At 32.7% G+C, this 14,489-nt stretch overlaps 1 protein-coding gene across 1 annotated transcript in view; it reads right to left on the bottom strand.

Annotated features, from left to right (window-relative positions):
• The window catches only part of LOC108690656 (homeobox protein abdominal-A homolog), a 24,861-nt gene extending 10,561 nt beyond the window's left edge, over nt 1–14,300 (bottom strand). Inside the window, exons 1-2 of the mRNA XM_018198050.1 lie at nt 13,547–14,300; nt 9,570–9,602 (exon numbers count right to left, since the gene is read on the bottom strand). Of these exons, the coding sequence (XP_018053539.1) occupies nt 9,570–9,602; nt 13,547–14,300 (787 nt within the window). The remainder of the gene's footprint in view (nt 1–9,569; nt 9,603–13,546) is intronic.
• Between the last annotated feature and the right edge of the window lie 189 nt (nt 14,301–14,489).

The following is a 14,489-nucleotide window of genomic DNA, read 5'->3' as shown; positions in this document are numbered from 1 at the left end:
TATATATATATATATATATATATATATATATATAAATCGTAGACGGTTGCAGGATCTCAAATCATAAGAAATTGACCATTATTTCTTCTTATATTTGACTGTGTTGGTCGGTTTCTTACGACTTAAGACTCCACAGTCATCTATGAATTCTATGTAAACGAATCTAAAATCTATTCAAAAGATAGGTTAAATTGCATGTAGTTTGCTTCTGTTATTAATAATTGATTGGTATAGCAGACTAACAACAATCACAACAATAAAATTTGTTGTCATATATTTATCGATCACCGGTTAAAGATAAGATAAAGCTGGTGGCTTGCTAAATTAACAAAATCTTTTCTTTCAGTGAGAATTTCGCATCGCAACTAATAAATTCGATCTCTGGCTCATATGATCTCGATTAATAATCTTCAATTAGGAGAAAGGTACTCATGAAGGATATACCCTTCATATTTTTTCACTAAGGATTTTTATAAAATAGAAGTTTGTTTAGTTTATTCGAAATTGGACGCTTACTTATGTCTATGAATAACTTATAGCCTACGAAATCATCGCTAAACAAATATACGTATAATAGCTGTAAGATAAAAGAACTCGTTCAAGAGCATCGAGCATTTCTTCTGCCGCTCGATGCATGCACTCTTTCATTTTTCTACGCACTTCGTCGCTACCTCTTGGGCCCTTCGCTACAACTTGGACATATCACACGAACAAAGAAGATTCCTCGCACATGCGCACTCGATTCCTAGCACTGGTAACGATTCTAGCTCCTGTTATAGCTTAGTGTATCCTCCGGTTCTCTCTCCCTATCTCCTCTTTCCTCTTCTTCTCTTTTGCCAACCACTGACTCGGCACATGGAAGTAACTTCTATACAAGGTGGAAAAGCAGTGCGCGAATGCATGAACACGAACGTAGAAAGGAGGTAGAATGTTGCAATATTTGGGAATCATCCCGAGATGGGCGTGCATACAGATGCAGATTCAAAAGAAAACGTACACAGTATATATCATTCATGATTGTATATAGATGCGGAAATAAAAACACAGATGTGTGTGTGTGTGTGTGTGTGTGTGTGTGTATGTATGTGTGTGTGTGCGTGCATATCAATATATACATTAATATTATAATAAATAGATATGTAATGCACGCATATTCTCAAATCGGGATGGTAAGCAAGAATGAAAAGGAATGGTATAGATACGCATTGACACTAAAGAAGCTGGAAATGGAGCCTTTAGTTTTTATCGGCAAATAACAGACGTGATAAGCTATATCAAAGGTGCACTGTGAAACAGCATACTGAAGTACTCCGTATGATATCTAAACCGAATCGTTCTATGATACTATTCCAATTATTCCTCCAATCGTGGAGTCTCTGGAAATTGCTACCGTCGGAATTTAAAAAAAAATATACGCTAAGTATTGCCATTCTATCAAAAGCATAATCATTATTTTTAATAAAAGCTTAATTACGTGGGAAATGAAGACTTGTATCCTAGAAGGAAAATAAGGCGCAACAAATGCATATATTTATTTATTTATTAATGTAATTGATTTACGTCAAGATGATTACAAGAGAGATATTCATTTCTTTGTAGGAATTGTATCGCAAAATTACGGATAACTGTGACAATTATAAGAAACATTTTATCATATGGTATGTGAAGATGGTATCAGAAGATGACTGTCTCCGCATTCACGAGTGTAAATAGCTCAAAGCGTAGATTATATACAAATCGCTTAGGGTAACGGATCGTCTTACGAACGATTGAACTCTAGCGCCTCGTAACAGTAATTCTATCCTATCGGATGAAATGTACAATCTCCCTCAAAAGTACCCCATTATACGTTGTATAAATAGTACAGTCAACAAACAAGTGTGTGACTTATCATACGCACTTAATCGCACATTAAAATGCAAATTTTCGGATAACGATTTCTATCAATTACAATGTCGCGCCTGTGACATTAAAGGAAAGGCGTATATCATTCGCTATTGGCGACTTCGTGACCATAGATTACATAAAAGTCTTTTGTAACGCATCACCCTACCGTCGAATCCCTAAATTTCGCCCTTGTCTCCAATCACTAGTCCCTCTTTTTCCCCCATCCCTATGTCTACGAACTCGCCGGTCCTTCCCTTGGAAGGATCCGTGGCTAAAGGTCTATATCGCGTACCGTCAAACCTTTCCGAATTGCTCGTCGTCATGTTATGCAAACGGTCACATTTTGTTATGATAGCGCCTGCCAGGGGGCCGTTCTCCATTGCCTCACAGCGCGACACGAAGAAGCTGAAGAGCACGCTCTTTCGGCGGAGAGCTCGGTATGTAGCTGTACAGCTTACGCCATGCTCGGAGATCGTCGAGCACGTTTCCTCGTCCGGACAAGATCGTTCCGTATGTCAGCGTCGTACATTTCCGTAACTACGCAGACGACGGGCTTCCTCCCAACGTCGAGCACGTATGGGCTTTCCCGCGAAAATATGAAACACCTTTAAGACATGTCGACTCCTTTATCCTCCGCTTCCCTACTTCCCCGTATAATGGAATATTTCGAGGATAGTGATGAGAGTAATAACATTGAAATAATGTCGTTTTAATCTCTGTGTTGAATATATAATATCGTAACACGTTATAAACATGCTGTCGTGTATGAAACTTTGTGAAAATTTTAGGTCAAATTCACGCGACTACTGTTGAGTAAATGCACACTTATCGCCGAAAGGTCGGCGATAAGTGTGTATTAAATACTGTTTGTTTAAAATAATTTAATGAGATTATAACGACATTCGAGCAGATAATGATATCATTATTTAGAATTCATTTGACGCCATAACAGTCCATTAAAGCGATAGTTCATTCTTTGATCGACAATTAAGAAAAATTGCGATTCTTTTCAATTGTATTTACTATTTTTTCAAATCATGTAAATTAAATAACACAAGAATTAAATAACATAAAAATTGTCTTAACTTATTTATTAATAAATCAAAATTTTGCATTTAAATGATTTTTGCAAATTTATATTTTTTATATATTTTTTTATTTATCTATATTTTTATAAAATTTCAATAATCATATAAACAAATATATTTATAAAAAACTGTAGCCCTGCTTTATTATTACTTGATTTATGATTGAACAAAATTAATCCTTTATAAAGAAATATAACTTTGGCATAACAATCTAAAATGTATTCATCGATTCGAATACATTTGTAGTTATTAATAACTACTTTCCTCGTTGTATGGAATCAGTCTGTAAAAAAAACACTTTAATAAATTCGTGTTATCGTCAAGATGAAAACATATTGCAAATTTATGATTATTATTTTGCTAAATGAACATTTTAAGACTTCAAAAAAAAATATATATATATATGTATACTCTATTTAATTTTAATCGCAAATACTAAAAATTATTTCATTTTAATCACAAATACTTTAATCATAAATACAAGAAAAATTTTTATATTATATATAAAATGTTTATTAAATAACACCATTAAAGATATTGATTATATATCAAATGCAAGCTGACAAAATTTCTAGCTAGTCGTGAACATTATTTATGGACACGAATTTAAAAATGATACGCGAAAGCTTCATAAAAAGTGCAATATATTGCATGCTCTTCTATATTCGCACATATTTTCGCGTTATAAAGTCTATGGCACAAAAGTTCCAATTTCGCGTATGGATTAATGCAGATGAATGTACTCATCGTAACTTATAAGAAACAGAGAGTGTTTTTCTCATAAATTTTTTTTTTTCAAATGATTATCATCATAGCAACGTGAATAATATCTCCATACAATATGATCGCACAAATCTCGATTTTTCCTTTGAGATTATAGATGGTAATCGCGAATATCCACGGTATGATAGATATTCTAAATTCAATACAATACATATATTTTCTTTGTTCAATTTAAAATCACTTTTTCTTAACGACAAAAGAGCTCGTTTATCGCAAGTTATATATTTTCAATATCAATTTAAATTTTATATTTAAATTATAAATCTATTTAAAATTTTAAATCTATTTAAAACAGAAAATAAAGTTTTACTATTGTATTTATATTTCCAAAATTAATTTTTTACAAAAAAAAATTTTTATTTGTAATCGTTAATTTGTAAATTAATGATCGTTTTATGTTTTTGTTAGGGGAACGATTAAATCTCCAAATTTATCAAAGGATCAATAAATAAAAAGTGAATCGGATAATTTAATATCTAATAGCAAATTCGATTGAATGCATTCAATCAGTGCGTATTGGTGCACATTAAAGCCATCGTACACAAAATAACGTAAAGATATTTCTACATAAACATAGAAATCAATTAAATCCTGAAATATTCAATATATTTTATTGTATTATTAGATAAAATATGTATTTTATAATTTGAAATATTTGCATTCCACTTTTATATTCAAATTAAATCAATATATAACAGTTTTAATAAGCATCAGTGCGCACTAGTTTTCCAATCAAATTCGTCATACACCTATGAGATATTACATAGTTTTTAAATAATTCATTTACTTAAGGCACTATTAAATACACATAGAGTTAAATAAGATCATATCCCTGTGAAAGAGATCGTGCGTCGCTAGAGAAAACAAAGACATACGAATATAACATCCTTTATAATCCGCATGTATATTTTATTGGAATTTAACTTTCACATGAAGGATAAATATTTATCTTCGAGTAGCAAGCATTTCTTGTCGTTTACATATAATCATAGAAGACAAAATCTAATCTTAAGACTTTAAACATTTTAAATGTCGAACACGTCCGTGTAATAAAGTTCGCGTGACATAAATAAAAACTACCTATTGCAGCAAGAAACCTAAGCGATGATATATCTCTGTATATATATATATATCGGTAGCCTTGATTGCAGATTTATGTGAATAGTAATAGATAAAATGAATTATGCATCGATTATTATCTAGAACAATAATATTATTATCAATAATATTTTTTTCTCTATATTGAATTACGATCTCATTTATTTCATAATATTTAGATTAATATTAAACGTCTATTTACGCAGTTTTAAAATTATATGTGAACGATTACTTAAAATAAGAAAGATAAGAAGTTATAAATATGGCAATGTGCGCCTATTCAGAATAATTAACTTGAAATTAATTATTTAAATCTGGTTTACTTATACATAGCGCCAATTTAAATCAATTCCATAATATTTAAAAATTCAAGTTCAATATAAAAATTCAAAAACAAAACACATCAATGAAAAAGAACTAAAAATACGTGTGACATTCTTTATTATGATAGTTGACTTTCGTATAAAATACGATTGTCAAAGCCTTTACTTTCACTTGACTCAGCACGAAACAACATCGTGATTTACACACGTCGAAAACAAAATCTTTGATTCTTGCGTCAGTCTCGCTCTTTCTGTGGATCAGGGAAAACTTATCGCCTTTACGATAATGAGAAAAAATGCGCAATATGTGCGACAAAAGGTTTAGTGAAAGTCCGAGCGTGAAAAAAGGGATTTCTGGAAAGAGTTAAAGTATAAAGTACAAAAAGGAAATAGAAAAGGAAATGTCACATAATGTTTCGATTCGAAACGACAATAAAAAAAAAATATATTGAATTCCGTATCCAGTATCATAATACAGATAACAAAAGTAAATATTTAAAATTTGAATTCTTTTAAAAATTGTGATAATTAAAAAAATAATTAAATCGCAAATAATTAAAAAAATATATATATATTTAAATATAAATGTATAATCATAAAAAGTAAAAAATTTTTTAATGTGAAATTTTAGTATTCTATTTAAGTTCTTTCACATCAAGATGTTTTAAAAAATATTTCCAAAAGATATATAATATATCTTTTGCAATATTTTTATGTCATGCACAATAATGTGTATATTTTTTATTAATGTTATATTAATCCGCCAATATTAAATAATATTAAAGTTATCCCTTCAGAAGAAAATGTGAAAGTGTAAACAAAGATGTTGAATAAAATTCCCTTTCTAAAGTTAAGTGTCAGTCTAATCCTTGATGAACCGATTCCAAATACCTTACATTGTAAGATATCGCTTTAGGATAGCCGTCGCGTAAATGTGCACCAATATTTGGAATCGACTGACCTGAGGATTTGACTGGTGCGATGGCTTCGGCACGCGACATAACAGGGTACGCGCCGCCGTGTGACCATAAAATAAACGTTTGGGGTGGCGCAGGCGGAGGCCAAACCTGGCAGCATATAAACACTTATATAACGGCAATTAAACTGCTTTTAAGGCCCATAAAACTGCAGTTTCAATAATCTCTGTGACAACACGATCCTGACCTGTCTTTGAAAACCTGGCTTCCCTCGGAAATGTCAAAAGCGGTCACGCCGCATCAACGAATATAAAAATTTCAATCTTTGTTTTTCCCCGCGCTTTTCAATTTTTCGATTGACTGCGTCCCCCAATGTCTAGTTTTTACGACTAGTTTTGTACTCAACCTCCAATTTTGCACGCCTCAAAATATTAATGTTCCCTTGCAGCTAGACTTTCCCGCAGCAACGTTCCGCGCAGAGTTTAGTAAGAAACGTATAGATATTAATGGCAAGAAGTAATGATGATAAAAATAGAAAAGTGAAAAGAGTGTGCAGGGGATCGCAGCATAAAGCAGAATTACGGATGAAATTTGCTGGATAAAAGTTCGATGGACACTATTCTTTTTCCAGTCAATGCTGGATACCTGCTGGATGCTGATGCGACAGGCGAGGGAGGAAACGTTTACGTGTGAGAGACGGGAAGAACCGACAAGATCGGAGGCGGGAGAATACGAAGAGAGGTTCAGGTAGGGGAGGCGGGGGCGATGAAATGGGATAATACCGACGCTGCAGGACGCGGCAGCCATCATCGAATGCTAATGAGGGGTTGGCGGCTTTTGGGGCAGTGGACTCTACCCGTAGAGTGGTGTGCCGTTGTTGGCGGATCGGCCTGATTATAAATTATACATTATCTCCTGCTAGTCCCCATGTACACACCGTAATCCAGCTAGACATTTGCAGGCCTCTGAACCCCCAATGTCAGAATATGTTCGCGTATACCGGAGACAGATTAGAAATTCGTAGATCGTCCGCGCTAACAATTCCGCTTGGTTACTACATTCAGCGTCACGTTAGCCGGTGTAATTTTAATTTCAGCTGAATGTGAACAACATTCCCAAAAATTTTCATGATCCTGGAATTTCGTTCTCAAACGCAAACTAATCGTGGTTTTCGAAAAGATTTTGCATCAGTTACAAATGAAAAAGTCATTTAATTGTATCCGCGACACGTTATTAATACGAATAAAAAAAAGTTGCAATCATATCTGATGTTAGTAGTTCTTCAGTTAGTATAATATTTAAAAAATTATATTACGATATTGCATTCGTAATTCGTGCGTATCGTATGAAAGAAACGCGAATTAAATCTATCATAATATTTAATACATTATAAAACAATTGGCGAGGAAATTCTTCAAAAAACAAAAAAGATAAATAAAGTTTTTAAGCGCTTTTGCTTGTCGAAAAATACTGAATAATAAATAAGACAAATTTGTTTAGCTCTGTCTCTCATTCTTTTCTTTTATCACAACAGGATACTTTATATATATATAACTTCGAACGTTACAAATTTTAATGAGATGCATGGACAATCCCGAAGAACAAAAGTTCAAAAAAACTGATTCTAAATCTCAGAGCATAGAACATTCATGTATTAAGCATATACTGAATCAATGAAAACAACGAAGAATAAGGTTGTGAGTAAAAATAGAGACTACGAGCACATGAATTGAATTTAAAATAAATGCGATAAATATAAAGTGTTGCATTCATATAATATTTCGTAAATTTTTTCTTTTTGTGTAGGAAACGAAATATCTATGCATTACGACAATAATAAAATTTAATTAACTAAAGTTAATTAAAATTAGAAAACTAATTTAATCTTTTAAATTGTAGAATCTAGATATATATATCTGTATCTAAGTGAATTACTTTCCATTAAAAAAAATGTTATTCACGTCTTTGTATTGGTTCAAATAGCTTAATTTATAATATTTGCTATGGTTTTAATTTTTTAAATATTCCATTTAATTTATTGTTTTTTATTATTTTGCATATATTATTATTTAATCGCTTCAAAATTATCATTATTTCACATTATATTTTATTCGATAATAAATATGAATTTAAAATACAATATAATGAATTTGTTAATTGATTTTAATAAAATATTACAGTTTCAACTTGATAATGGTATAACTTGAAATACATGTAGATTGTTAAAGCATGTGATTAGTAAGAAATAGCTAAATATATAAACGCGTATAACGATGAACGAATATTCTGATTTATCGATATGTGATTTACCGATTACATATATATGTAGAAATAGATATATTCTATTTGAATATATCGGAATGTAATTTCCTACCGGAGTAAGCATTCCCTCTGCACAGTTGGAGACTTCGTACAGTGATCGCCAATGCCTATTTGAAATTATGATCCGCCTGATGTAAACAAACCATCGCGATAAAAGCCGTCGGTTGAAGTTTTAATTTTATCTAATCGGTATTTACTGCGCTATTGTGGGCTCGTAAGTGGCTGTATAAAAGATAGTCACGGAGATTATTCGCGGCTAACATTATCATGGTGACGACAGGTGTAGTTGCCCATATACATGTCCTTCTTGCATGCGCAACTAACATAAATGAATAGGGTAAGAACTTAGCGTGTGCCCGGTAGCGCCGCGATTCACGTAAATGATCCGAATGATGATCTTGACACCTTGACACGCTTGGGATTACATAATTTTTTATCATAAACTGATGATTAAACCATTCATTCAACCTGCGACTGAACGACAGCATCATAATTGCACAATCAACGGAAGGAAACACTATTTGTATTTTTAATTTTGAAAATACAATACGTGATAAATATCTGTATAATGTCAATATTGAAACGTAAGGAAAGAACAAGTGGCTTTCAGGAAAAAGAAAACAGCTATAATGTTCCATACAACTATAAGTACCTCTTCTATATATTGAACTGAAGACAGAAATGTGACTAACATATGGAGTGTAACTTTATATTTGAGAAAAGTCATTTCCTCGCATTCTAGCTTTTTTCAGATCTCGAGATATGTAGATCTCACATTAATTTATCTTTCGTGGTTATCATCTATTTAATATTTTGCGTAATGTAAAATAGATCACTTTTTTCTTCACTCTTTCAAAGAGTTATCTATTTTTCATAATTGATATAAACATGATCACTTAATGTACAGTTTGTTAATATAAGATTGTTTATAATATTTAAAATTAAATTACCTAAAATTAAATTACCTAAAGGAAAATGTTTTGAAATTCACAGAAATATGGAATATATTATATAAGCAATATACGTAATAATATATACGTATATAATGCAAATAATATATATATGTACAAAAATATATATTTATGTGCAATGCAAATAATGATAATAATAATATAAAAGCATTCCAATTAACAGCAATAATTCGTACTCACCGCAAACCACTCTGTCAAATGGACTCATCCAATCTGAAAAATAAAAAAGTTTATTAGAATATCCGTATAAAACTGTCGCGCGCGCGTGCTTTGGCAATTGCGTAGGCTTGTGGCATCTTTGCTTTTTTTCTGTGATATCAAGTGAAATAATAGAAATCAGATTCATGCGCAGTTTGAAGCCACAAAACTACGCATGCAATTGAGATAAGCTTATAACATGACACAGAGCACGATTCTTTAAGCGTATTATAATAAATTCGCGAGATATAATTCAAATGTAATTAATGTTAAAAATTGCATATACAATGCAAAACATTGAAATAATAAGAAAACAAAATGAAATAGTATGCAACTCTTACAATCTTAGTTAAAAAAAAAAACATTAAACAGACGATGTCAGGCGGTCGGATATGTCAAAGATTAATTAGTAGATAAATTAACTCGATATTAATAATTTACAAGAATCTTCTGAGTTCCTGTTGACTTTCTAAATTAAAAATCAAAATATTAAACAAAATCTCAAGAATGTTGTGATGTATATTCAAATCAGCTAAATTTGCATGATTGATGTATAGACTATGAACAAATATATATAATAATCTGGAAAAACTAGAAATATAATAAACTAGAAATGTTAATAATAAGTTAATGTATTCCTTTATAATGTAAGAATTAATATAAAAATATAATACGCATATGTCCCGTTTTAAACATAATTAAATTAATATTCGACAATAAGTTTCATTATTCAAAATAATATTAAAATTGTTGAAATAGGAAAAATTTACGAATTATAGACTTACGAATTGTTAATATGATTTTGATTCAAACCTCGAATTGAAATTATTACATTATATGTCGGCTGAATCATTCACCTCTCTTCACAAAAGACATAAAACTATTCTTACATACTCATAAAATAGATAAGGAACTTATTGACGCATGAATAGACATACGACAATAAGAGTTCAAAAAACTATAAACCCTTCAGAGAGATTAGAAATATATCAAGTGTAAAAGAGAACAAGGATAAAATTAGAAATTATTTGTCACGATAGAAGAAAAATAATATCACATTGGTTTGTTGTTCATTTAAAAAATGAAAAACATTATTAAAATAAAAGATAATGCTATAAATATTAGCAAAAGTTTTAAATATGCTGTGACAGCATTAGATATCAATAATATATCAATTGATAATATAACTAACATTATAAAATTGAATAAAACAACAAGTTAAAATAACCAGAACGTGAAATTAGATTATCTTGGAAGTCACGAGAAAATCAAATTATATATACTAAGGAGATAGTCGCTGTAGAATTTATGAAAGTGATTTAGCTTCCTAGATAACCACATAAACATAGGAGATGATATTAAAGATCGATGACCAGTAGCCAATTCAATCGTCATTTATTTTTTATCGACGCGTGACAATAATAATAAGTAAGCAGTAAAATATATGAAATATATGAAATAAATAAAATATATGAATCATGTCACTAATCAGCGCTATCACCATGCGCATTAGAAATTACACGAGCATGATTCGCGGCGGGCATAATACAGGACCTCACGAGTTGGCAAAATGAAAGTTAACGCGTTAACGTCAAGTATTATTATAACGTGTTGATAGGGAAACGAGCTTCGGAAAATAATTTGCATATTCAAAGATTACAACTTAATCGCAATATATTCCGCGATCCTTCGCCCTGTGCGGGTGTATGCCTTGTATTATATTACTATATGCTAACGCAAGTATGTGCATTGATATAAACGCGAGAGAGAGAGAGAGAGAGAGAAAGAGAAAGAGCGAGTAACCGACAATCGACGATCAAAGAAATTTTATTGTACATACGGTACATATGGTAAATAACTTAGAGCTGGCTTAAAAATACGCGTTCAATTCGTTTATCGAGTGAATTTCAAGTCGGTGTTGCATATCTGGATGTGACAAATATGGCGATTGTTGCAATTGGAGTCTAAAGCCTCAACAAAGTACCTAGTAAGATAAATCCAACATTCGTGCATAAAGGAAACCGCGAATCGACAAATGTTAATCGGTTTCTACCGCATTTCCAACGAAGTAAACGAGGCCCCCTTTTCATACTTCTTGGAGTTATTTTGCGCACCGGGGTGGTACAATGTCACAATAATATCAAACGCGAAAAAAAGCAACTAAACGTGCCGTTTTATGTTACTGCAAAAATGTGGAGTTTTCGCGTCAGCCAGTCAGCGTCAAGAACACGACAACAGACTGGCCCGTATAGCTGCGCACTGCGTTGTTACAGCTGCAAATATATACGATAAATACCGTCGGTGTTTTGTCCTAGCTAACACCTCTCAGTAGACAAAGACTCTCTTCGGTAAGGCACACGTACGATGTATTATGCACGACATTGGAATAACTTCAAGTTTCGTGTGGTAACAACAGCGCTTCTAACAGAGACTCTAATCCAACAATGTATAGTGCATTCTTTACATTTGCATTTCTTTGATGTTATGTTCGTGTTTTCTTTGAAGATTGCTTGTTACATTTCAAATTACAATGCAAATTATTTTCGTCAGCGTTGTTACATTTGCAATTACAATACACAGCAAAACTGGTTTCACGTAATCTCAAAATAGTGGATATTAGAAATGAGAAGATTTCTTTACTCATATTAATATTTTCTATAATATTTTAATATTAATATTAAGGAAAACTAGTTCTATATTCATAAACATCCTGCATTTTTATAAATATAGAATATGCTCTTGCAAAAAGCCGCATTTTCAAAAAAATTCTACATATATATGTTTCTAATAATTATAAAACAGCTGATATAGAATAGAATATAATTCTCTAATATTATTAATCTTCATTAAAAAAATGTTTAAAGAAAAAAAAATAGTACATAAATAAATGTATACAGCTTTTTCAGAAAAGCATACCATATTTATATATTCATGCCTACAATGTTTATATAATCAAACCGTTTTATCTAGACTTCTTAACATAATTATGATAAGGCTTGTACACTTTACATTCGAGTTAAAAAATGAATTGCTTCTGTGACCTCGATTCATCACCAAAGTAAACCATTTCTAATATAAAATATTTATTTTTTTTTTGGTTTAAAATATTTACATGTTATACAATTTGTAATTTGAGAAATAAGAAAAACGCATTAAAAATTCAATCTTTATCGAATAGATTTAAGTAGATTAAAGTAGAAATAAAAATAATTAATCGATAATTATGTATCTTATTTTTTTTAATGTTCTGCAATTTCAAGTTAAAATAGGATAATTTACATATTAATATTACTATATATTTAATATAAATACGATAGTAATTTAATAATTTGTATAATATTTTAAACTTGATCTCCTACTTATATTTCTTCATTAATTTTTTATATTATTCAATTAAAATTACCATAAATAAATCTAATATTTCTTATCATGCTGAAAGTTTCATGCGATCATTCTTCATATATTTTTTTTCTTAATCATGCAATATAAAAAAATATGCGATCACAATGTATACATTCAATGTATACATTCAATATATACATATATTATAAAAATGCAGAAGTGCGTTTACTTTCACATTTAAATAATTAATTAAAATAAACATTTGTTACTAATTAATAAATTAAACATAATAACATTTAGATTTATGCAGTTATGCAATTTTGTTTAATAGTATGACTGTAAAGAGATAATCGAGCGCAAAGAACCGATTTAATTAGATTTTTAAAAAAGTATCTAAACATATATTATAAAGCATGGCTTTTCATAAATCTACTTTCAAAAATTATTTTACAATCCGTAACAAAGAAACAAATGACAATAAAAGCACGATTCTCGTAACGATGCGTTACATCGTTTACGCGGACCGTCGATCAACAGTCGTGAGCAACAAAAGCAAGAAAAAGGTAAAAGAAGATAAAAACGGGAAATTCGACAGCCATGAAAGACTTAAGACTCACCGGTAATAGACATCCATGGATACCGAGGTATATCCGAGATCCCAGGTTGACCTGTGGTAGGTTGTTGGCAGGACGTCAAAGGATCGACAACAGCCGATGCGGCGGCCGCCTGATGGTAGAACTGTGCCGCCGCAGCCATGGAGGCGGAGGCGGCAGAGACGGCGGAGGATGCGGACGCGGATGAGACGAGGCTACCAGGCGTAGCGCCGTTCTGATGATGGTGGCCTAGAGTATAGTTAACCATAGGGTCGGCGGATGCAGGTGCTACATTGCCGGTCAGACTAGCTGTATAACGGCAGGATTTGTCGCCGGCGGTCGCGGCGTCGACGGCAGCGGCGGCGGCGAGAGCAGCGCTGGATGCCGCGGTGGAGCCGAAACCGGGGACCATACTTGACGTCGCACCGAATGCGGCGGCCGCGACCGCTTGCTGCTGCTGATGATGATGATGCGCCGCTGCAGCGGACACGTACGGATACATACTGGATGTGGTACGTGCCGCCGGTGATGTTGAAGCAGAGCTTCCCGAGTGTTGAGGACTCGAACCTGTCGGGCTCGGTGAATTGTGCTGCTGTGCGTAATTGACTGCCGCGGCCGCGACTGCAGCCGCGGATAAACTTGATTCTAAGCTCGCGGTGGCCGGACTCGTCGTGCACGCCTGAATGGTACCTGGAGTCGCGCTTGAGAACAACTGTTGAGGGTGAAATTGTTGGTACTTAGCAGGTAGCATACTATCAATTATGAATTTCGTACTCATATCGCCTGTCGGTGCCGATGTGGACTTGATGCCGAAGACACGCCCGGGCTGGACGACCGGGACGAGTGTCTCAACACCGACACCGCGGCGATACGTCCACCGGCTGTTGTTGCCTCATTGCCGAATGCCGCGCGTAATCCGTTTTTTGCACGGATTACGAGAGAACACTCGGACAGAGAGGATCTCTCT

This window comes from Atta colombica, unplaced genomic scaffold (genome assembly GCF_001594045.1).
Source record: "Atta colombica isolate Treedump-2 unplaced genomic scaffold, Acol1.0 scaffold344, whole genome shotgun sequence".
Classification (NCBI taxonomy): Eukaryota; Metazoa; Arthropoda; class Insecta; order Hymenoptera; family Formicidae; genus Atta; species Atta colombica.
This window is presented reverse-complemented; position numbering and strand designations above follow the sequence as displayed.